Here is a 24081-nt window from a genome sequence, read left to right as displayed (position 1 = left end):
AAAACACCCTCTAAACAAGGCAATATAGCAGTTTTATGCTAGAATGTCAATTTGAAATGTACCCAATATGCTCATAAAAATATTCTAAAAACAGTTTTACAAATCACACTCTGCAGCAGACCAGTCTACACTAGACAAATTTAATTCTACACATTTTGCCAGTCAAGTATAAATTATACTATCCACACAAAACAAGGGGTTAAATAAAGTTTGGAATAGAAATTCTCAAGAAAAGCAATAACCAAAAACAGAAGTATGTGTTTGTAACATTTATTTTCAATAAGTGTAAGCATTTATGATACAACACAACACACACCTCCCTGTACCCCACCCACTCAAGAATACCCTTCTGTTCAGTAAGTATGTACCACATTGTTAAATGTAAAACAAGTAAATGTATGTAGGTATAGTCTTCCTTGATGACTTGTACAGTTCAATGCAGCCATACTGGGAAGATAGTAATGTAGTTTAGATTAATAGTTATGATGATATACCAGTAAATAAATTTCATGAAAGACTTTCAACACTGCATTTATAATCAGCTACGTTTTGATAGATTATTCAAACAAATCAAAATTTTGTTTCAGTAAATGAAAGCTTGGTTAAAATGAAGTAAGTCTAAATACATGGACGAAACAGCACAGAAATTGCAGTGGTACAATATTCCTGACAAAAACAAAACTAAAACACATCTTCTATGTTGTAATAACTTTGTCTCAAGTTTATCATTTTAAATCTCTTGTGTATTTCATTAACATTTAAGCCCCTTTGTCTACAACCCCATAGTAGAAAGCAAACAATATAATAAGGTTATTCTTTTTGAGATTTACTCTTCAGTTACTAATTTTACTGATAGTTCAACCAGACTGGTCGAGGAAAACTACACAATTTTAAAGAATACAAATAAAGTACTGGCTACTAATTTTCTCTATAGTTTAAACCAAATACTAAGAGCATGTCTGGTTCAACTCTACTTTGTAGATACAATTCAGAAAAAACAAACAAAGAAAAAACAAGAGAACTTTTTTTTCAGGTAACATGTAGAACTGAATAAATAAGAGGGAAAATTGCTACCACCATAGAATAAAATATAAAGTAATAATGTAGCATTTCTTCTTTAATAGACAAAGCAACACACATTTGAATACATACACATTTAAAAGGCATAAACCAGAAAATCAACACTTCGTTTACATCATATATTGCACATTTAATACCAGGGTCCACAGTTAGGTAGCACTATCCTCTTAAACTGCCACTGGATAATTTCTGTACTAAACAGTCACAATATGTAAAGCACATTTCCAGAATCCTATCAATATTTCAAAAGTGAATGGCATCATAAGCAGCAATGTCTATTTTTGGATGTCCTTGGATTCCCATATTTCATTGTAGTCTGCAAAAATATGTAACAGAACACTAAATGAATACATGTAGTAACTAGCTGTTAACTTGTATTTATCAAAAGAAAAGTTTACAATTAAACAATGTTAATGTGCAAAACAACGTAATTACTATCCAATGTGAATTATCAAATCTTGGAAATGATTGCTTGTTCAGGTTTTAAATCAAACTGACACAATTTAGATCATATGGTGACCTTCGTGAAGGAACACCCCATGTGTCTCTTGTGGCATTATTAATATTTCAGGCATGAATTGGGTACCACACTGACCTGGGTAAAAGCACCAGCCTCTCTGAAGCCAACTATAGACGACTTCCCCCAATGACAACATGAGTTAGGGCTCCATCCCAGAACTGAGGAGCAAACAACTTGAAGTCAAAAACCTTGACTACTGGGGATAGAGTAATGGATGCCTCTTCTTGGCATTACACTGCTAGTGATGCACAAGTGGGTAAATGTAGAAGTGATGATTTCAAAGATGCATCAGAAAATCTGAAAGTTTTCTTACCTGTAAAGAAGCTAAGGCTGTAAATCTATTTTCCTTTCCCTTTGCCAGTTGGTTTAAAGTGTTGATAGTAACTAACTGTGAAGTCAACCATTAAATCTTGTGTACATTCTGGCAGCTCACTGGTAAATGTTCCTAAATACAAGAATTAATGACATTTAAAAACATGTAACTGCACTAGGACAATGATGACCCTAAATCGCTCACCTGAGTAATATGAGCCACATGTTTAAAATGGCAAACTGATGCTAAAATATTACAAAGTAGGTCAGTAGGTTACATTCATGGTCAATGAAAGTCAGTTTTAAGATCGGGTGAAAACTGTACATGTCATCCAAATTTCAAGGCTGTATCTTAAAAAACAAGAAAGTAGGTCAGTAGGTCAAGGTCACAGTCAAGTGACCCCCACTTGGGGTCATCAGGTAATTATAATTAAACAGTCTAGGAAATATGATCTGATAATTTTTTAAGTATTATTCCTATATAACTCATATAATAAGTGACTCCAAGGGCAGGGCCTCTTTTACTCCAGGAGCATAATTTAAACAATCTTGCAGGGCCTCTTTTCACCCCAGGGGCATAATTTAAACAATCTTGCTAGGAATCCACTAGGCAATGCTATATACCAAATATCAAAGGCCTAGGCCTTGAACTTTCAGACAAGATTTTTTTCCCTATATAAGTCTATGTTAAATTTGGGACCCCCAGGGCAGGGCCTCTTTTCACCCCAGGGGCATAATTTAAACAATCCTGTTAGGAATCCACTAGGCAATGCTATATACCAAATATCAAAGGCCTAGGCCTTGAACTTTCAGACAAGAAGATTTTTTTTCCTATATAAGTCTATGTTCAATTTGGGACCCCCAGGGCAGGGCCTCTTTTCACCCCAAGGGCATAATTTGAACATTTTGGTAGAGGACCACAAGGCAATGCAACGTACCAAATATCAAAAGCTTAGGCCTTGCAGTTTCAGGTGAGAAGATGTTTTTTTAAAAAAATCATATATACGTCTATGTAAAACTTGAGACCCCTGGGGTACAATTTGAACAATCTTCATAGAGGACCATAAGATAATATCACATGCCAAATATCAATGCTCTATGCCTTGCGCTTGTGGACAAGAAGATTTTTTAGTTTTTTCCAATATAAGTCTATGTAAAACTTGAGACCCCTGGGGCAGGGCCTCTTTTCACCCCAGGTTATAATTTGAAGAATTTTGGTAGAGGACCACAAAGCAATGTTACATACAAAATATCAAAGGCATAGGTCTTGTGATTTCAGACAATAAGATTTTTTTTCCCTATATAAGTCTATGTTAAATTTGGGACCCCAGGGAAGGGCCTCTTTTCAACCCAGGGGCATAATTTGAACAATTTTGGTAGAGGACCACAAGGCAATGCAACATACCAAATATCAAAAGCTTAGGCCTTGCAGTTTCAGGCAAAAAGATTTTTAAAGTTTTTTCCTATATAAGTCTGTCTAAAACTTGTGACCCTGGGGCAGGGCCTCTTTTCACCCCAGAAGCACAATTTGAACAATCTTGATAGAGGACCATGAGATGATGTCACATGCTAAATATCAAGGCTCTATGCCTTGTGGCTTTGAACAAGAACATTTTTAAAGTTTTTCCTTTTGGTTGCCATGGCAACAAGAGTTCTGCATGGAATTCAATTCTTTGAATATTTTTGAAAGGAGGCGGCCACCCAAGGATCATTCCTTTGAAGTTTGGTGTAATTCTGTCCAATGGTTTTCAAGAAGACTTTTTTAGAAAATGTTGACGGATGGACGACGGACATAGAGCAGTCACATAAGCTCACCATGAGCCTTTGGCTCAGGTGAGCTAAAAATAAGACAATTTTTTGTTTTTTTTGTTGTGGTCATAGGACGACCTTCCAGCAAGAGCCCAGGTACCCCTCCTTGCTTTATTTCACCATGGGTGGGCACCTGGGTAGAACCACCAACCTTCCGTTAGCCAGCTGGATGGCTTCCTCGCATGAAGAATTCACCCCCAAAATAGGACTATTGCCCAGCATCAAATAGCCCCTACCTCAAGAGACATTTGTCATACTTGCAGCAATAGGATCCACATTTTTACAATGAATGTTAAGTGGATATTCTGCATATTCTCCCAATAACCTACCTCCTTTCAAGTCATTTTTCATGAACAAATTTCTTGTACTTCGAAAATTACCAAATAAAGTATCCTTTCTGACTGATGGATTAACAGCTAAATGGATGGACAGCTTAATGGATGGACTACTAATGGATGAACAGATGGGACAAAATGAAAGTATCTGTATATTCTACATATTGCCTTCTACCTATGTCCCAGGTTTCATAAAAATTTCTTGTACTTTTTAGTTTGTGCCGAATCCATCATTTGTGACTAACATTACAGACAGGTGAATGAACAGACAGAAAAATGTACATGTAGAACAAAAAATAATGGGCATATTCCCAACATTGTCTTTTACCTATTTACTAAATCTCAAGAAAAAAATCCCTTATACTTTTTTAACTTATCACAGAGTCCACATCTTTGTCTTATTTTTGGACTATTTGTTGTCACAGCAACCACATTTCTGCCACATAAACTAAACAGAAGATTGTGCATCTTTTTCATATTTCCATCTATCCATGTACCTATGCACAGTGTATGTTCATTCAGATTTAAGCCTTAAAATTAATAAGGAACTTCTAAGACGGTTTATACCACATACTGCACTGAAACATAACCTCTTTCCAGCCTATCAAAAACTTAGAAATAATAGTAAACATGACAGATGATGAAAGGGACAGGTGATTTACTGGCATTTAAATAAAATAGGGTTATCATAATAGTAGCTCGATATGGTATGCTGTATTCGGCTCTTGTGAATTTTGCCAGATTGGATCTCAAGAGGCGCGCAAGCTCAAGTTTAATCTGTCCTTGCAAAATCCACGAGAGTCAAATACAAACTCCCAGATCTGACTACTGTTGTAATGAACCTTTTATTACATACCTCCAACTTTTTGTTTGTTGTTTTGTTATGAAACAAAATCTTCATTGTCAATGTTAAAATAGAAATGAGTGGTTTTTGTGTGCGCGCTTTTACAGAACTGTCAGGTTATGCATATCAAATAAAAAAAGTCTGGCAACATACAATACAAAAGGTACAATATGGAATTTTTCTGCCTGTTCATATTTACTTGTAAAGTACAAGCAGTATTTTCTACAGAATTTATATATGTATATAATAAAGTAGTTTATACACATGGCACTAACCTGGAGAGCCAGAAAATACAGTAAATGGGGGAACAACTGTCTCTGGTGGTAACACAGTGTTATCAGCTATTGCACAACAGTCCTTCAGCACACATCTTCTACCCTATAATACAGAACAGTGATTCAGCATAAGAAATATAAAAACTTTGAAAAAGGACTTTTAACTAATCTATTACATACCAGTATTAAAATCACTCAATTTGGTCTATACCACCAAAGGCAATAAAACTATAAAATATACTTTTGAAAGATGCCACTGTTATTTCAAGTGAACAAGTTTTGTCTGGGTTATCTGATAATACTACATGCTAAAAATGAGTTTTCTTGTTACATGACTCTTATCTTTTGACATTTTCAATGACTCTTATCTTTTGACATTTTCAGAGTTTCAATGACAATACAAAAGCAATTGTGGTGTCTGAATGAATTGATTTAATGTATGACTATTTTGGTTTTAAATGTCAAATCGTCCAGTTGAGGCTATGATACAAAACAGATAAGATTATTGTCAAACTCAGATATCTGATGTATTCTTACAACGTGTGCATAAAAATACATCAGACACCCATGACTCTCTTTCCATACACTATCAGTATTAGGTCTGAAAATGTTGTTGTTCCGTCACAGATGATTTCTTAACATCAGGTGAACTGAGTAAGCTGGAGAAATGTTGAAAAGGACACAATTCTTGTTTATGATGTTCTAAAGAGGCATACAGTAAAACCTGCTTTAGCAGTCACCTCTATTAAGCAGCCAACTTGTCTTAAGCAACCAGTGTCTCACTTCCAAAAGTGGTCATTCATTCTATAAATTACCTGCATTGAGCAGCCACCTGCTGTAAGCAGCCACTTTTCCCCACTCCCTTGAAATTGGCTGGCTGCTTAAGACAGGTTTTACTGTAATTAAAATTTCAGTTTCAGTACAAATATTCAGTATAACAGAATTCCTTCTTACAATTACACAGTTTTTCCCAATATGTACATATGATCCCACTTGTGCAGCATTTACAATAGAACCTTCATCTATAAACACATGGTCCCCAATATGGAGTGGAAAAAATGCAACTCTGAAAAAAACAAACAAGTTAAACATAGAAATTAACACATATAAATAACTTATAATTCATTACTATTTAATTAAATACATATATTCTTTTATGTTTTCAATTCACCAGTGTGTTTCAGGCAGTATTTTAAGGATTATCCTCACAGCATCAATGTCACACTAACTGAATATTAAGACAAAACAAAATGGTGAAAAAAAGCTGTTGAAAAGTTAAACTACAGCAGAAAACGAGTTCTGTCATTTTGTATCCCATCCATTATTTAAAGCAGGCATTTTTGTAATAAACACATCATAAGAGACATAATATCACTTAGGAAAAGAGCAATCTCTTTTTTCACCACCTAGCAAATGTAATTTTAATGTTTGTGTGTCCACTAGCCTTCTTCTTGTAGCAGTCTTCTTATATATGACCTAGTGACTTAACAGGTCAATGAACTTGAGGACAACAGAAGTCTATCAGACTTAACCTAGAAGCACTTACTCTAAAAGCAGAAATTTATGCGAGGGTTTAATTTTCATTTTATTTGTGAGTTCTCTCACCTCGCCTTGCAAAGATTAATCATCCCCTAAATATAAACCATTAGAACAATAAATGAAAATCAAGAATATCTTGTCATTACACAAACCTTCCTCAGTACATCAAATCATAACGGTCACACCTACAAATATTGAATATTTCCTATGTTTCTATAACAGCTATAGGATAATACAATTTTAAAATGAATAGAAAACAAAACAAGAGCTGTCGGAGGACAGCAACGCTCGACTATTCAACAGCCTTGTCAATTGAATGAATACAAAAGTTGAAAAGGGGGCATAATTTTGTAAAATGCAAAGTAGAGGTATTGAACCTCTGTACAGCATGTCATATCAAGACAGTGAACAAGTGTGTGAAGTTTCAATTTTTTCCAATTTGTGGATACTGAGATACCAGCTTACATACAAAAACTTAACAAAAAACTGCTAAGTTAAAGGGGCATAATTTTGTAAAAATGCCAAGTAGAGTTATGGGACCTTCACAGTGCATGTTAGATCATGACAGTGAACAAGTGTTTGAAGTTTCAATCCATTCCAATTAGTGGATACTGAGATATCAGATTACATACAAAAATTTAACCAAAAACTGCTAAGTCGAAAAAGGGGCATAATTTTGAAAAAAAAGAGAGTAGAGTTATGGGACTTGCTTAGTGCATGTCAGATCATGATAGTGAACAAGTATGTGAAGTTTCAATCCATTCCCATTAGTAAGTACTGAGATACCAGCTTACATACAAAACCTTAACCAAAAATTTCTAAGTCGAAAAAGGGGCATAATTTTGTAAAAAAGCAAAATAGAGTTATGGAACATGTGCAATGTAGATCAGTTCATCACAGTGAATAAGTGTGTGAAGTTTCAATCCATTTCCACAAGTGGTTACTGAGTTACCAGCTTACATACAAAACCTTAACCAAAAATTTCTAAGTCGAAAAAGGGGCATAATTTTGTAAAAAAGCAAAATAGAGTTATGGAACCTGTGCAATGTAAGTCAGTTTGTCACAGTGAATAAGTGTGTGAAGTTTCAATCCATTCCCACAAGTGGTTACTGAGATACCAGCTTACATACAAAACCTTAACCAAAATCGGGACGCGGACGTGGACGCAGACGCCGACGCGGACGCGGACGCCGACGCATGGGCGAGTGCAATAGCTCACTATTCTATGAATAGTCGAGCTAAAAATGTATAATTTAAAACTGATATAATAACTTTTATGTTAGCAGTTTGTTTAATTAAATATTGACATCTAGGCCCCTGGATGTAGATTACATGTATAACCATATTTGTTACACATAAAGAGTTGTCAATATTTACAGGTAATTTGAGGTGTTAAAACATAGCAGCCATTCTTTATGAGACATTCAAAGCATACCTGTCTAGAGATAACACTTTGCGATGTGTAACTTAATTGGACACAGCCGAAACAAGCAGACCTATTTCTAAAATGTTGTGAATATAAAGCCTCGCGAATATACACAATATTACAAATTCGCTAAATTTTGACCCAGCAAAAGTATTTACTTTTACAGTATGTCATTTAACAGTAACTAACACAAAGCAGACAAAACTTATCCTCACTGCAACTTACCCTTTGCTAAATTTTTTAAATGGTGGTCTGATGACAGCTTTCCTGCTGATCACACAGTGTCTACCTATCCTTACATTAGCCAGATCCCCTCGTATAACACAGTCTGTCATGATTATACTCTGAAATAACAAGATATAAATCATTTATGCTGATCACACAGTGTCTACCTATCCTTACATTTGCCAGATCCCCTTGTATAACACAGTCAATCATGAATATACTCTGAAATAACAAGATATAAATCATTTATGCTGGTCACACAGTGTCTACCTATCCTTACATTTGCCAGATCCCCTTGTATAACACAGTCAATCATGAATATACTCTGAAATAACAAGATATAAATCATTTATGCTGGTTACACAGTGTCTACCTATCCTTACATTAGCCAGATCCCCTCGTATAACACAGTCTGTCATGATTATACTCTGAAATAACAAGATATAAATCATTTATGCTGGTTACACAGTGTCTACCTATCCTTATATTAGCCAGATCCCCTCGTATAACACAGTCTGTCATGATTATACTCTGAAATTACAAGATATAAATCATTTATGCTGGTTACACAGTGTCTACCTATCCTTATATATTTAATAACAGCCAGATCCCCTTGTATAACACAGTCTGTTATGATTATACTCTGAAATAACAAGATATAAATCATTTATGCTGGTTACACAGTGTCTACCTATCCTTATATATTTAATAACAGCCAGATCCCCTCGTATAACACAGTCTGTCATGATTATACTCTGAAATAACAAGATATAAATCATTTATGCTGGTTACACAGTGTCTATCTACCCTTACATTAGCCAGATCCCCTCGTATAACACAGTCTGTCATGATTATACTCTGAAATAACAAGATATAAATCATTTGTGCTGGTTACACAGTGTCTACCTATCCTTACATTTGCCAGATCCCCTCGTATAACACAGTCTGTCATGATTATACTCTGAAATAACAAGATATAAATCATTTATGCTGGTTACACAGTGTCTACCTATCCTTACATTAGCCAGATCCCCTTGTATAACACAGTCTGTCATGATTATACTCTGAAATAACAAGATATAAATCATTTATGCTGATCACACAGTGTCTATCTATCCTTACATTTGCCAGATCCCCTCGTATAACACAGTCGGTTATGAATATACTCTGAAATAACAAGATATAAATCATTTATGCTGGTTACACAGTGTCTACCTATCCTTACATTTGCCAGATCTCCTCGTACAACACAGTCTGTCATGATTATACTTTGAAATAACAAGACATAAATCATTTCTGCTGGTTACACAATGTCTACCTATCCTTATATTTAATAACAGCCAGATCCCCTCGTATAACACAGTCTGTCATGATTATACGCTGAAATAACAAGATATAAATCATTTCTGCTGGTTACACAATGTCTACCTATCCTTATATTTAATAACAGCCAGATCCCCTCGTATAACACAGTCTGTCATGATTATACTCTGAAATAACAAGATATAAATCATTTATGCTGGTTACACAGTGTCTACCTATCCTTACATTAGCCAGATCCCCTCGTATAACACAGTCGGTTATGATTATACTCTGAAATAACAAGATATAATCATTTCTGCTGGTTACACAATGTCTACCTATCCTTATATTTAATAACAGCCAGATCCCCTCGTATAACACAGTCTGTCATGATTATACTCTGAAATAACAAGATATAAATCATTTATGCTGGTTACACAGTGTCTACCTATCCTTACATTTGCTAAATCCCCTTGTATAACACAGTCGGTTATGATTATACTCTGAAATAACAAGATATAAATCATTTCTGCTGGTTACACAATGTCTACCTATCCTTATATTTAATAACAGCCAGATCCCCTCGTATAACACAGTCTGTCATGATTATACTCTGAAATAACAAGATATAAATCATTTATGCTGATCACACAGTGTCTACCTATCCTTACATTTGCCAGATCCCCTTGTATAACACAGTCAATCATGAATATACTCTGAAATAACAAGATATAAATCATTTATGCTGGTGACACAGTGTCTACCTATCCTTACATTAGCCAGATCCCCTCGTATAACACAGTCTGTCATGATTATACTCTGAAATAACAAGATATAAATCATTTATGCTGGTTACACAGTGTCTACCTATCCTTACATTAGCCAGATCCCCTAGTATAACACAGTCTGTCATGATTATACTCTGAAATAACAAGATATAAATCATTTATGCTGGTTACACAGTGTCTACCTATCCTTACATTAGCCAGATCCCCTCGTATAACACAGTCTGTCATGATTATACTCTGAAATAACAAGATATAAATCATTTATGCTGGTTACACAGTGTCTACCTATCCTTATATATTTAATAACAGCCAGATCCCCTTGTATAACACAGTCTGTTATGATTATACTTTGAAATAACAAGATATAAATCATTTATGCTGGTTACACAGTGTCTACCTATCCTTATATATTTAATAACAGCCAGATCCCCTTGTATAACACAGTCTGTCATGATTATACTCTGAAATAACAAGATATAAATCATTTATGCTGGTTACACAGTGTCTATCTACCCTTACATTAGCCAGATCCCCTCGTATAACACAGTCTGTCATGATTATACTCTGAAATAACAAGATATAAATCATTTATGCTGGTTACACAGTGTCTACCTATCCTTACATTTGCCAGATCCCCTCGTATAACACAGTCTGTCATGATTATACTCTGAAATAACAAGATATAAATCATTTATGCTGATCACACAGTGTCTATCTATCCTTACATTTGCCAGATCCCCTCGTATAACACAGTCGGTTATGAATATACTCTGAAATAACAAGATATAAATCATTTATGCTGGTTACACAGTGTCTACCTATCCTTACATTTGCCAGATCCCCTCGTACAACACAGTCTGTCATGATTATACTTTGAAATAACAAGACATAAATCATTTCTGCTGGTTACACAATGTCTACCTATCTTTATATTTAATAACAGCCAGATCCCCTCGTATAACACAGTCTGTCATGATTATACGCTGAAATAACAAGATATAAATCATTTCTGCTGGTTACACAATGTCTACCTATCCTTATATTTAATAACAGCCAGATCCCCTCGTATAACACAGTCTGTCATGATTATACTCTGAAATAACAAGATATAAATCATTTATGCTGGTTACACAGTGTCTACCTATCCTTACATTAGCCAGATCCCCTTGTATAACACAGTCGGTTATGATTATACTCTGAAATAACAAGATATAAATCATTTCTGCTGGTTACACAATGTCTACCTATCCTTATATTTAATAACAGCCAGATCCCCTCGTATAACACAGTCTGTCATGATTATACTCTGAAATAACAAGATATAAATCATTTATGCTGGTTACACAGTGTCTACCTATCCTTACATTTGCATGATCCTCTTGTATAACACAGTCTGTCATGATTATACAGTGTAACTTCCGAAAACCGAACAACCTCCGGACCAGCCTAAAAGTTCGGTTTTTGGAAGTTTCCGGAATTCAGAAGTTTGAAAGTTTGTAGGCGAAGTGGACTTGGTGCACAAGAGTTATGTTTTCTTACACGTAGGATGAAGGAGATTATTATCCTTTTTTGATTTTACAATTTAATTAAAAGTAAATAATTAATTTATTAATTAATTACAAACATTAAGGATAATAAATACATAAATAACAAATATAAAAAGAAACAACATATCTTAAGTAATAGCATTTACGCAAATATTTTCCACTTACATTTACCTTTTTTGGAGTTTGGAGTTCGTCAACATTTCATTAATGTTGACAATGCATAGTTTAATCGATGTAACTAAATGAACTAAAACACCTATCTTTCTTTCATTCAAACATTAAAAAAGTTTTTTACACTAAGATATTTAATTTATCACGTTTTCATAATATGAATACAAATAAAAGTAATCACTGATTACTTGCTTACTTTTGCATCAAATGATCATTGTGATTATCTAGCGTGTCAAAATAAACGCGGGCTGCTGATAGATAAACAAAAGAACATGTTGACAGCATTTTTGGATTAACAGGTGACATTTTTAACCCAGCAAAAATTTTGCTGTTCGGTTTTCGGAAGTCAATTTTAGTGTTGAAATATAAACGGTCCTTCAAAAATCGTCCAGTTTTCAGAATTCGGAAATTCCAGTTTTCAGAAGTTAAAAATAAATAGAAATAAGAACAGAAAAAATCGGGACCTTGGGTTTCGTGCGGTTTTCAAAGGTTTCCGGTTTTCAGAAGGTCCGGTTTTCGGAAGTTACACTGTACTCTGAAATAACAAGATATAAATCATTTCTACTGATCACACAATGTCTGTCTATTCTTACACTGGCCAGATCTCCTGGTATAAGATAGTCTGTCATGAATCATGACAGTAAGAAGATATGTCATTCCTCACAATTAAGCTGAGAATGATTTGAGGATTTTTTTCCTTGTTTTCTTTTGTTCAATCATTTTTTTCTATCAAAAGTGCCATACGTGTAGAAGATTATCTCAAATGTTCAGATGCAAATTATGTCTAGTACTGTCCACTGATATAATGTGCATATCAATGTCAAGCTTACAAAATAAATGTAAGATATCAGGATCCAGTACTCAGTATTAACCTCCCCAAACCATGAGGAAAAAACACTGACTGCTCAAGGACACAAGAGAATAAGCAAAAATACTTGAGTTGTCCACAGACTTTGAGTGATGCAAAAACAGAAAATATTTGTAAAATGACTTGGGACCATATTTACTGCTCGAATGAGCCTGGATACTCAAGTCATCAATGTTTGAGGGAGGGGTGTTTCCCTCTCTGTACTCTGCTGATCATGGGGATCAGCCTGTCCTAGTGTCTGGTCTGGAGGTAGGTACATCACCTATTCATTGAAGTCCAACAAAGGTATCCATTCTGATAATGACATTAACATTTACTCTAAAATTTAATAACAAAACATTTTCTCTACAAATAAAAGTAGAATTAAAGGAAATATTGTTATAGTATTTAAAGGTGCAAAATAAGACAAATGAATAGACATAAATCTTAAAACAAGACTACACATTTTGAAATATACTACTAAACATTACGATAGCCGTGCAATATTCCCTTGAAATCAACATATGTACAGAGAAACAAATTATTGTTTTTTTATTTCCTTAGACTGACATGGGTGGTCATTTGTCCTACTTTCGTGTTTATCGCTTTTCCGAAATCGGTCGGAAATTCTTCGGGATCACGTGATTTTAAAATTAATTCAAACGAATATCCGTTTAAAGACGCGTGACAAAATAACTGTATTTCCATGATGGTAATTATACACGATTTGAATGAAAAATATGAAATGTACAAATTTTTAGTTACAAACTGACAGCGACATATATCAGGCCAAGACAATATGTTTAATGTCTAAAATTTTATTGAATTAATATAGCCATATCTAAATAAATCCGTGTATTTAGGTAAATTTCAATCACATTTGCTACACTGTAAGATAGTTATTCATTTATATTCATAAAACTATGTTGAAAAGAGGTTAACTGAAAAAGTTTGCAGACGAAGTTGTGAAAACACTTGTATTTGAGAAGGGCATAAATTGTCCTCCCAAAAACTTGTAGTATAGCTGTATATTACCTGTATTATAAGAATGATTTTCATGAAGTTTTTGTGAGTTACAAAAATGTTGAATTCCCTATGCTAAGTTTGTAAAAATCAAGTTATCGTTTGGGCATTATGTCTCGTTTCGGAGGATTCTTCCGAAAAATTCCGAAGATACGTGACCTTTTCGTAAGCAGTCAGAAAACATACTTTCGGTTTGAAATTGGCAATTTTTTGAACATATTCATGACTACTTGGTCAGATCTGATGCAGTGGGTCATATTTTCAGTAAATAGAAAGTCTCAACTACAAACTCTGGTTTTCATGTAATACTCGTTCTGGTGTTAGTAGTGGACCTTTAAAGCTTCAAGAAGAACTATTTACAGTTAAACATTTTGTATACACACCTTTCCACTAATTACAATATTTTGACTTCCACACAGTACTGATGAACGACTGACCTTGTTCCCTGATGCCTGAAATTTTACAAAACAAATAATATATGCACCAATAACTAAACAATATAGGTATTTGTATACCATATATACTGTAAAATCTTTCTTCTGTTAAAGCCCTGCTCCAGTCCTACCTTTGAACCTTAAATTGTCACTAAAAAAGCATGAAAATCCTGACTATGAACAGTGACGCCTGTCAAAATAGAGTCTTATTTTATATAAAATTCTATAAAAAATACCTGTGGTTTTGCGTGCGAAAGTGTGGCACGTGGCTGTTAACTGTTACCTATTGTAATCATGGGTTGCATACACACAATAGAATTTGAATAGCCTCGGAGCAGGGCTTTAACCAGAGACATGAAAGTTTAAGATGCCATGATGAACCAAACAAGTTTTACTGACAGTCAGACTCCTTTAGTCATTGTACTGATTAGTTTAAACATATTTTATTCCCAGTAATACATGTACAAATCAAATACATACATCATTATCATAGTTTGAACAAGATAAGTAGGAAAGGATAAGAATGAAAGACACATAGTCTTATAGAATTCTTCTCCTTAATTGTATTGATTGCTGCTAAGTACCGGTATATGTATTCAGATTAGAGTCTTGAGTTTAGATACATGTCAATGTAAGCCTAAAAATATATCATTATTAAGCAGATCTATGTAGATTTAAAGTAATTTGATGAATTTAACAGATGATGCAAGTCTGACTGCTAAACAGGCACTTTCATAATTAACTGTATTTAAATAACTTTTAATGAGCACCAAAATATCACACTTTAACATTCAGCAACCAGTTCCACAATATCACAGTATTCCAAAGCAAATATTTGAACAATGGGTTGGAAATAGTGTAATCATTTTTAGTAAGCATGTACATATAAAAAGGATCAGTTCACATACTTTGGCTTACTTTTCATGCACTAAATTTTGTATCTTCCACACATCCTTTAAAGGTTTAGGAAGTATTCCAAAACACTGAATATTTTATATAGATAACATGTTATTCTAATATTTTACTTAACCATCTAATGTTCTGCCATACTGTCCCGTACTGCAAAAATTCATTGAAAACAATGGTGAGACTTTGAAGGCAGTTACTGCCCGAATGGTCCCATTATAGAAGTCATTTTCTTTCGGAATTAATTGTTTTATCCTAGTTATTGACATTGTCTTATGAGCTTTTTGTCATCTAGTTTATAAATTCTTCAATTACTCTTCAAACACAAGTGTCGTATTTTGAATTACATTTAATTCAAAAAAGAATCTTACTTAAACAGACCCCACTTCAGACAGTCAAGCGCTTTTAAATTACTCGGACATTTCAATGGAACTTGTAAACCACCATGTCTTTATTACTGATCAATCCATGATCACGTGCGATGCTTGAAATTTACAAACACGGTGGGCACGTATCGACTTTTTTGTTAAAAAATTTTCTACTATACTTAAACTGGCTTCATTTTAAAAAGGCGGAATTTTCTGATGAATACTTTTGGTAACGTGCAGTAAGCATACATGTTATGAGGAAAATTGGTTGTTTTCTTTACTCAACAAATATTTTCTAGTTATGGTGATATATCACAGATAAACCTTAAATTTGCTTCTGTACGTAAAGTATGAATTGTACTTTCTGCATTAAACTAGAATATAATAACTATATGCACCAAAATTTTAATTCTAAGAGGGCATGCTGTATAATACCATAGAGCAAGCTCCAGATAATTGGTAATAATTAAGCTTTAGTCTGCTCCACTGATCTGTCTAGCAATACAGAGTCAGTAACAAGCCAATGGGAGACTTTGGTCAGTTATCTCCCATTCATAAAACTTATTAAATAAGTACATAGTTCTTCATTGGATTATCTTTGTTATCGCTATTTATTGTAACATGACGTTAAAGCTAAGTACTGATCATCAGACTGTTTATTTAAAAAATCCTTCAACTACATTCGTAAACACTCAAGTGTTATTGACATTACATTTATTAACAAAATACAAATCTCATACCTTAAACTGAGATATCTCATAGGCAAAACGTGATAAAGTCGAGATTCCAAATGAGGACTTCTTACAATTTTATCATCTTGGACATTGTCCAATAAGGGAGACAATTTGAAACTCACCAATGTCCCTCATTAATTACTGTATCAAATACCATGATCCACCGTGTGAATGCTAATCTAACAAGAGCACCGCCTTGTGGGTGCTGACGCTCATCTGACTTTTTTTTGTGTAATAGAAATATTGTCCTACCCATGATATTCTAAGACTAAAAAGGGCCATCATTCTTGCAAAAAGCAGGATAGAGTTATGTTTCTTGATGTACAGTGTCCACTTATGATGGTGAAAAACTGTTGCAAGTTTTAAAGCAATAGCTTTGATAGTTTATGAGAAAAGTTGACTTAAACATAATACTCAACCAAGAAAATGATTTTCTAAGTCCAAAAGGGGCAAGAATTATTGCAAAAAGCAGGATGGAGCTATGTTGCTTGCTGTACAGGGTTAGCTTATGATGGTGAACAAGTGTTGCAAGTTTCAAAGCAATAGCTTTGATAGTTTAAGAGAAAAAGTTGACCTAAACATAAAACTTAACCAAGAAATCTGATATTTTCTAAGTCCAAAAGGGGCCATAAATCTTGCAAAAAGCAGGATGGAGTTATGTTTCTTGCTGTACAGGGTCAACTTATGATGGTGAACAAGTGTTGCAAGTTTTAAAGCAATAGCTTTGATAGTTTAGGATAAAAGCTGACCTAAACATAAAACTTAACCAAGAAAACTGATTTTCTAAGTCCAAAAGGGGCAATAAATCTTGCACAAAGCAAGATGGAATTATGTTTCTTAATGTACAGGGTCTGCTTATGATGGTGAACAAGTATTCCAAGTTTCAAAGCAATAGCTTTGATAGTTTAGGAGAAAAGTTGACCTAAACATAAAACTTAACCAAGAAATCTGATATTCTCTAAGTACAAAAGGGGCCATAAATCTTGCAAAAAGCAAGATGGAGTTATGTTTCTTGCTATACAGGGTCAGCTTATGATGGTGAACAAGTATTCCAAGTTTCAAAGCAATAGCTTTGATAGTTTAGGAGAAAACCTGACCTAAACATAAAACTTAACCAGGCAACGCCGACGCAGACGCTGACAACCGCTCAAGTGATGACAATAACTCATCATTTTTTTTCAAAAAATCAGATGAGCTAAAAATAGCCAGGCTTTCCCTATGCTCATAGAAAATTGTCTTAATCCTCAATGGCAAATCATTTAACTTGCATATTGTCAATTAACAAACATACCACATTTAACCTACAACTATGAAGGTTTAAACAATACACAACTGATAAGTGCATATAGTTCCAGTCATCTATTGTTCATATTGATCTACTGGTAACTTACTAATACTATAAATCATTCTCTATCTATATATAGATACATGTACATAGTATTGATAATAGCATTGGAATTAAATATAAATAATTGAAATCTTCTGCTAAACTTCATAAATAAATGACTTTCCATATCCAGTGGGTAAAATTATTTTTCTAAGAGAGAAGGAAAAATAAATGCGGAGAAGAGTCTAAATTAAAAATAAGCATACGACCTCATGCAGTTGCATGCTGTTTTTCCTTCAGAATCCTTTAAGATCAATCTCTGCAGACATCTAAAGACTAATTATCGCCACTTAACATGTGATTGATACAACCTTTTGAACAATATGTGTGGAACCGCCGATTTTTTAAAGAAATGTATAGATCTGATAACTTGCAAAAAATGAAGTAAAGGGTGAAATGTGCGCACATAACACTGTTTGAAACCAATTTTACATTTGTATGCGCATTGCAGATATTTGACCTGTTGAATATTTCTTCTTTTAATCAAGGCAAGTATCTTAGCTTGTGGCATGAGTTAAAATAAATATTTGACTTATTTTACAGACTGCTTTTAAATACATTTTTTTCTTAATTCATGACATTTCCTAAAAATGAGACACCACTAGATCTGTAAAGAAAATATTAATATTGTATTTATTTTAAACTGAATTACTGACGAAATCTTTCTGCATACAGAAATACGCATCAATACAGATATTATCTGATTTCCACTTCTGAATCAATTAACCTTTAGCCTGAGGCCGGCAAGTGATTCTGCCTTTGCGACCAGTGCAGACCAATATCAGTCTGCACTTCCATGCAGGCTGATCATGGTCTGCACTGTTCGCTACTCAGTCAGTAAATTTTCAGTGAACACGGTTCCAGTGGGTTTTTTTCACTTTTAGGGGAAGGGGTCGGTGCCCTTTGGAGGGGAAAAAATCAACGTAAAACTAAGAAAAGGGGAATTCTGGTTGGTGTTGAAATAAACAAGTTTCAAGTATTGATAAATTCAGGCCCCATAATAGCATGTGACATGACATATAACACAATGTAGCATAGTAATACCAGATGGCAAGACCAAATAAGTTTTTCAAATGTGGTGGACAAGACATCAATTTTTGACCAGAAGATGTTGAGCATTCAATCACCAGAAAAACTGACCTACCAAAATTTACAACAAAAATTAGGTCCCTTCCTAGACAAGCTTACTGTCGCTGAGTGGCTGCTTTTTTATTTCTGACATTTGCAGCCAACGTTAAATTTGCCACTGCCAAAAAAGAAAAAGGACTTTGTCAAAAATGAGGCCATTGAGGGAAGGCCCCAAAGGAAATACCAAGCGCCAAAAAGCTAGATCAATAGAAAACGTAATCGTTTATTTGTAGTTATCGTCAGAGCAAATGCTTGTCAAAAGTTGAATAACAGCAGAGCTACCGGCGCCGCTGACAGCGTCGCATTACGGTTAAACGTGTGAAAAACAAGAGCTGTCCGTAAGACAGCCAAGCTCGACTATTCGAAATATTGTCCCAGAGGCAGGAAAATATTACTTAAAAAGGTTAAATATCAATAGAATTTTAAGTTCAAAAGGGGGAATAATTTGACCAAAATGCATATCAGTTATGGGACTTGCTGCTATCAACTAGTTTTATAACCCCTAAGGCACATGTGAAGTTTCAATTCAATATCTGCATTAGTTTTGGAGATAGAAACTCGCATGTAAAACTTTAACCAGAATTTTCAAAGTCCAAAAGGGGGCATAATTTGCCCAAAATACATGCCAGAGTTATGGAACTTGATCCAGTGAGGTTAGTAATTGATATAGAAAAAGAAAAAATAAGTTTCAAATCTATATGCCTTTTAGTAATAGCTGTATGTACTTGCACACAAAACTTTAACCAGAATTTGCTAAGTCCAAAAGGGGGCATAATTTGGCCAAAATGAAGGTCAGAGTTATGGGACTTGCTGCTATCAACTAGTTTTATAACCCCGAAGACACATGTGAAGTTTCAAATCAATATCTGCATTAGTTTTGGAGATAATAACTTGCATGTAAAACTTTAACCAAAATTTTCTAAGTCTAAAAGGGGGCATAATCTGCTCAAAAACATGTCAGAGTTATGGAACTTGACCCAGTGAGGTTGGTAATTGATCTAGAAAAAGAAAAAATAAGTTTCAAATCTATATGCCTTTTAGAAATAGCTGTATGTACTTGCACGCAAAACTTTAACCAGAATTTTCTAAGTCCAAAAGGGGGCATAATTTGGCCAAAATGAAGGTCAGAGTTATTGGACTTGCTGCTATCAACTAGTTTTATAACCCCGAAGACACATGTGAAGTTTCAAATCAATATCTGCATTAGTTTTGGAGGTAATAACTTGCATGTAAAACTTTAACCAAAATTTTCTAAGTCTAAAAGGGGGCATAATTTGCTCAAAATACATGTCAGAGTTATGGGTCTTGACCCAGTGAGGTTGGTAATTGATCTAGAAAAAGAAAAAATAAGTTTCAAATCTATATGCCTTTTAGAAATAGCTGTATGTACTTGCACGCAAAACTTTAACCAGAATTTTCTAAGTCCAAAAGGGGGCATAATTTGGCCAAAATGAAAGTCAGATTTATGGGACTTGCTGCTATCAACTAGTTTTATAACCCCGAAGACACGTGAAGTTTCAAATCAATATCTGCATTAGTTTTGGAGATTGTAACTTGCATGTAAAACTTTAAACAAAATTTTCAAAGTCCAAAAGGGGGCATAATTTGCTCAAAATACATGTCAGAGTTATGGGACTTGACCCAGAGAGGTTGGTAATTGACCTAGAAAAAGAAAAAGTAAGTTTCAAAGCTATATGCCTTTAAATGATAGCTGTATGTACTTGCATGCAAAAACTTAACCAAGGTGTGACGCCGACGCCGACGCCAGGGTGAGTAGAATAGCTAGACTATTCTTCGAATAGTCGAGCTAACAAAATGAATAAAACTGTGTAAAGAATTACTATCGAGTTGCAAAATTCGTGGTACTTTTTTGGAATCGGTGTTGTTCGGGTTTCTTCCAGCACACAATGCTCATAGTAATTAATCAGTAAGAAAGTCAGTAGACGCTTGCTGTTAACGGTTGACAAAAGCGTTTCGCTTACTGCTTTGAACGTTGAATAAAAATGTAAATGAGCGTTTGATAATAAGAATTTAGTGCTAAATACATTTTCTATGAAGAAAAAACAGATAAAATACAATATTTTCAATGCGAAACAATTTTCATCACGCTTCCATAACTGAAATTTATTATATATACTTATATTTGAGTTGATGATGTCATACTTCCTCATTGGTGCAGTGGTTAGCGAGTTCGCTTTGAAAACCAAAGGTCGGGAGTTTGATCCTCAGCAGATGCATTTTTTTTTATTGGTTTTTTTTTTATTTCAGTTTTTTTTTAATATTTATTATGAGTTTTAAAAGCATTTTAAAAAATAAAGTCATTCATGGGAAATTTAACAAGACTTAGTGTTTTGTTAGTGAAGTCAGGTTCCAAATGTCTGTAGATAAAACTTACTTTTAAAAAAGTTTTGGGATCAAAATATACAGGCATTGAACTGTGAAAAGCACATAATGCTCTTCTCCCCGTTCACATATATTTCATCCACAAGCTTAAAAATCACTGACCAGAGTTTATTACTAGGAAAAAAATCCTATTGCCTATGAATTATCAAACATCAAAAAGGCTCCTACTACCATTCCTATTCTATACCAGTAGTGCCAAAAGATTAACCATAAAAATGTCATAGACTGTTAACTTAGCAGTTCAGTAAATAAAACAGAAGTTTTCGAGAATTTCGGCAAACAGTGATTTTCTCTGGGTAAAATTCTCATCACTAACTTTGAAAGATGTCTAGTCTTTTGGATTTTAAACAAGCTTTGTACATGTAAATGATTTTCATTCTCCCATAACAGATGTCTATCATAGCAGTATTTTTGCCTTAATTAAAGTTGGACACATTCTTCCTTCTAAAAAGAACCTTAACTTTCTTTAGTTCGTATATAGCATATTTGTAGATTTTTCGCATATCAAGATTTAATCTTAATGCATTCTAAGACATTCATTCAGAAATCATGAATTATCATCAATTCTTAAAATTTTAATAGAATCTAGATCTTAATGAACATAAACTTCCTAAAACTGATTCCAGATAATTCCAGCAGCACTCCTTTAATTTTCAAGGGGCACTGGTAACTTTTTCAAGGGAGCTCTGCCTTCTAGGTAGCACCTAAGTTCATATTAATGTTAATCTTGACTCACTGTTTCAATGTACTCCGGATTATTGTAGAATGTGTCAACCAGTTCCATCTTGTTGGTGACTGTGGAGCAGAACACAGAGTTTACAAATAAAGTCAAATCAATAGGAATAAGTTGTATCTATATTTACAAACTGAATGTTCTCGATATCTCAACCATATTTCGATAAAACGATCTTTTCTACACAAATTCTGCCCGTATTTTTAAGAAAGTGGAATAATTTTGGCGAGCTTGATTAATAAAAATTATCCGACGGATATGCTTGATTCTCATTAAACTGTTATTTGAACTTAATCGATCAAGTTGTCGTTATTGGGGCAAGGGACAGTAAATTTGAAAACTCCACAACTCTGCGCTGATACCAGTGCGAAAAAAATCATAAAAAAATCCAATTTCGACAAATTCAAGGCAATTGTTGAGCGAATGTCTCGCATAGACATAGCCCCTTCATTATGTGACATTTTCAGTCTGCCGATTCTGTTGCTTCTGTGATAAAAACGAGTAAAACGCAGGTTTCAGGACACTAAATTTTTAGACAAAAATGGCCCAAAATGCACTCCTTGCGCGACCTGTACCGTATTATCTGCAAATGACTGACCTAAAACACATGCATATTTTTAAAGCATGTGGGCAGACGAAAATAATGGTGGGAAGAAAAGTATCACATAACCGTTTACTTTTTCCGCAAATTTGAGCTGAAGCTGGATGGATGGAGGACTGTTTCCAATTCGTCTGACTTCCGTTACCTCAGGTAATGTTTTAGACCCGGCTGTCTACATGGAGCTAGGAAAATCGATACATGCACATATTTATTTTACACAATAATCACTCGTACGCAGGAATCCTTAGTTCTATAAACATCATAAATAACCAGTTGAATATATATGCCTGTAAAGTACATATGTCTATTTTATTTAAAAAACGTACCCGGGCCAAATGCGAAACTGGCCCCTGCCACTTAAGCGGCATTACACTAGGTTTTTATTTAACTTATATTTTCTGGAATAACACTGTACCTGCTGAGTAAGACATATCTGCCAATAATGCTCCAAGGATGCAAGGTTGTCAAAGTCTTCTTGGAGCTGCGTAAGTGTTTCTTGGTATTGATGATCATGGATCTGAATAGAAGGCAGACATCAGCAGAACTCGGACTGGACATTATGTTAAGCCAGCAGGAGAAGAGGACCGACAACAATGCCATTGAGGCCACCGATGTGATGGGTGAGGTATCTGAGCTGGAAACCTCAAGGGTGAATGTTTTCACGGATCCCATAGTGAGCTATCTTTTGTAAGAAACGTGAATGAAGAACTTTGTCAACAGCTTTTGAGAAGTCGATCTGATGGTTGTTGCCGATGCCTTTGGCGAAATCATAGATGGTGGGGAAGAGTGTTGCTGGAATGCCTTTGACGGAATCATTGTTGGCTGTCTGTGAGGATATAAGAACATTTCCGGAACATATGGCCAATTTTGCCAAGGTCTGCAGAGAGGTGGAACATTTGAAAGGTCGTCACAGTAACGACTGTGACAGGGCGGCGTTTTGTATCTGACAGATGCACATAAGTTGAAAAGACAGATTCAGATACAAGCGATCAGGATGCGATACCCTTATTATTGGTGAATACAGCCCATATGGTTCTTAAACGTGCCGCTTCGGTGTAAACCACTGTTGCGCCTCGGCGAAGCCTTCTTTCTGAGAAGAATTACTTCTGGTTCCATATACAACATGTAGTTGATTGAATATACTCAAGGATATCATTACAGTGTCCGGATCGGGATTTGAACCCCGGACCCTTCTAGATGAAATTTAAGCGTGTTAAAACCACACCGCTGGGCTTTTCTTTACATATACCGGTATCACACGCGAGAAGGAGTGGTCGTGACTCTAGCGGGACCGGCCCAAACCCACGACCTCTGAGTTTAATTAAAACACTAGACTACCTTACA

General features: G+C 34.7%; 1 protein-coding gene across 1 annotated transcript; it reads right to left on the bottom strand.

Moving 5' to 3' along the window:
• Positions 1–254: 254 nt before the first annotated feature.
• Positions 255–22387, bottom strand: LOC123563602 (dynactin subunit 5-like). The gene is made up of 7 exons (XM_045356479.2): positions 22140–22387; positions 14427–14495; positions 8366–8484; positions 6130–6241; positions 5176–5278; positions 1914–2045; positions 255–1396 (listed from the first exon to the last, which is right to left on the bottom strand). The coding sequence occupies exons 1-6, from the start codon at positions 22185–22187 to the stop codon at positions 1939–1941; spliced, it is 558 nt and encodes a 185-aa protein (XP_045212414.1). The 5' UTR covers positions 22188–22387; the 3' UTR covers positions 255–1396; positions 1914–1938.
• Between the last annotated feature and the right edge of the window lie 1694 nt (positions 22388–24081).

The sequence above is a fragment of the Mercenaria mercenaria genome, chromosome 2 (genome assembly GCF_021730395.1).
Source record: "Mercenaria mercenaria strain notata chromosome 2, MADL_Memer_1, whole genome shotgun sequence".
NCBI classification, from domain to species: Eukaryota; Metazoa; Mollusca; class Bivalvia; order Venerida; family Veneridae; genus Mercenaria; species Mercenaria mercenaria.
The sequence above is the reverse complement of the archived record's forward strand: the minus strand, read 5'-3'. Positions and strand labels throughout refer to the sequence as shown.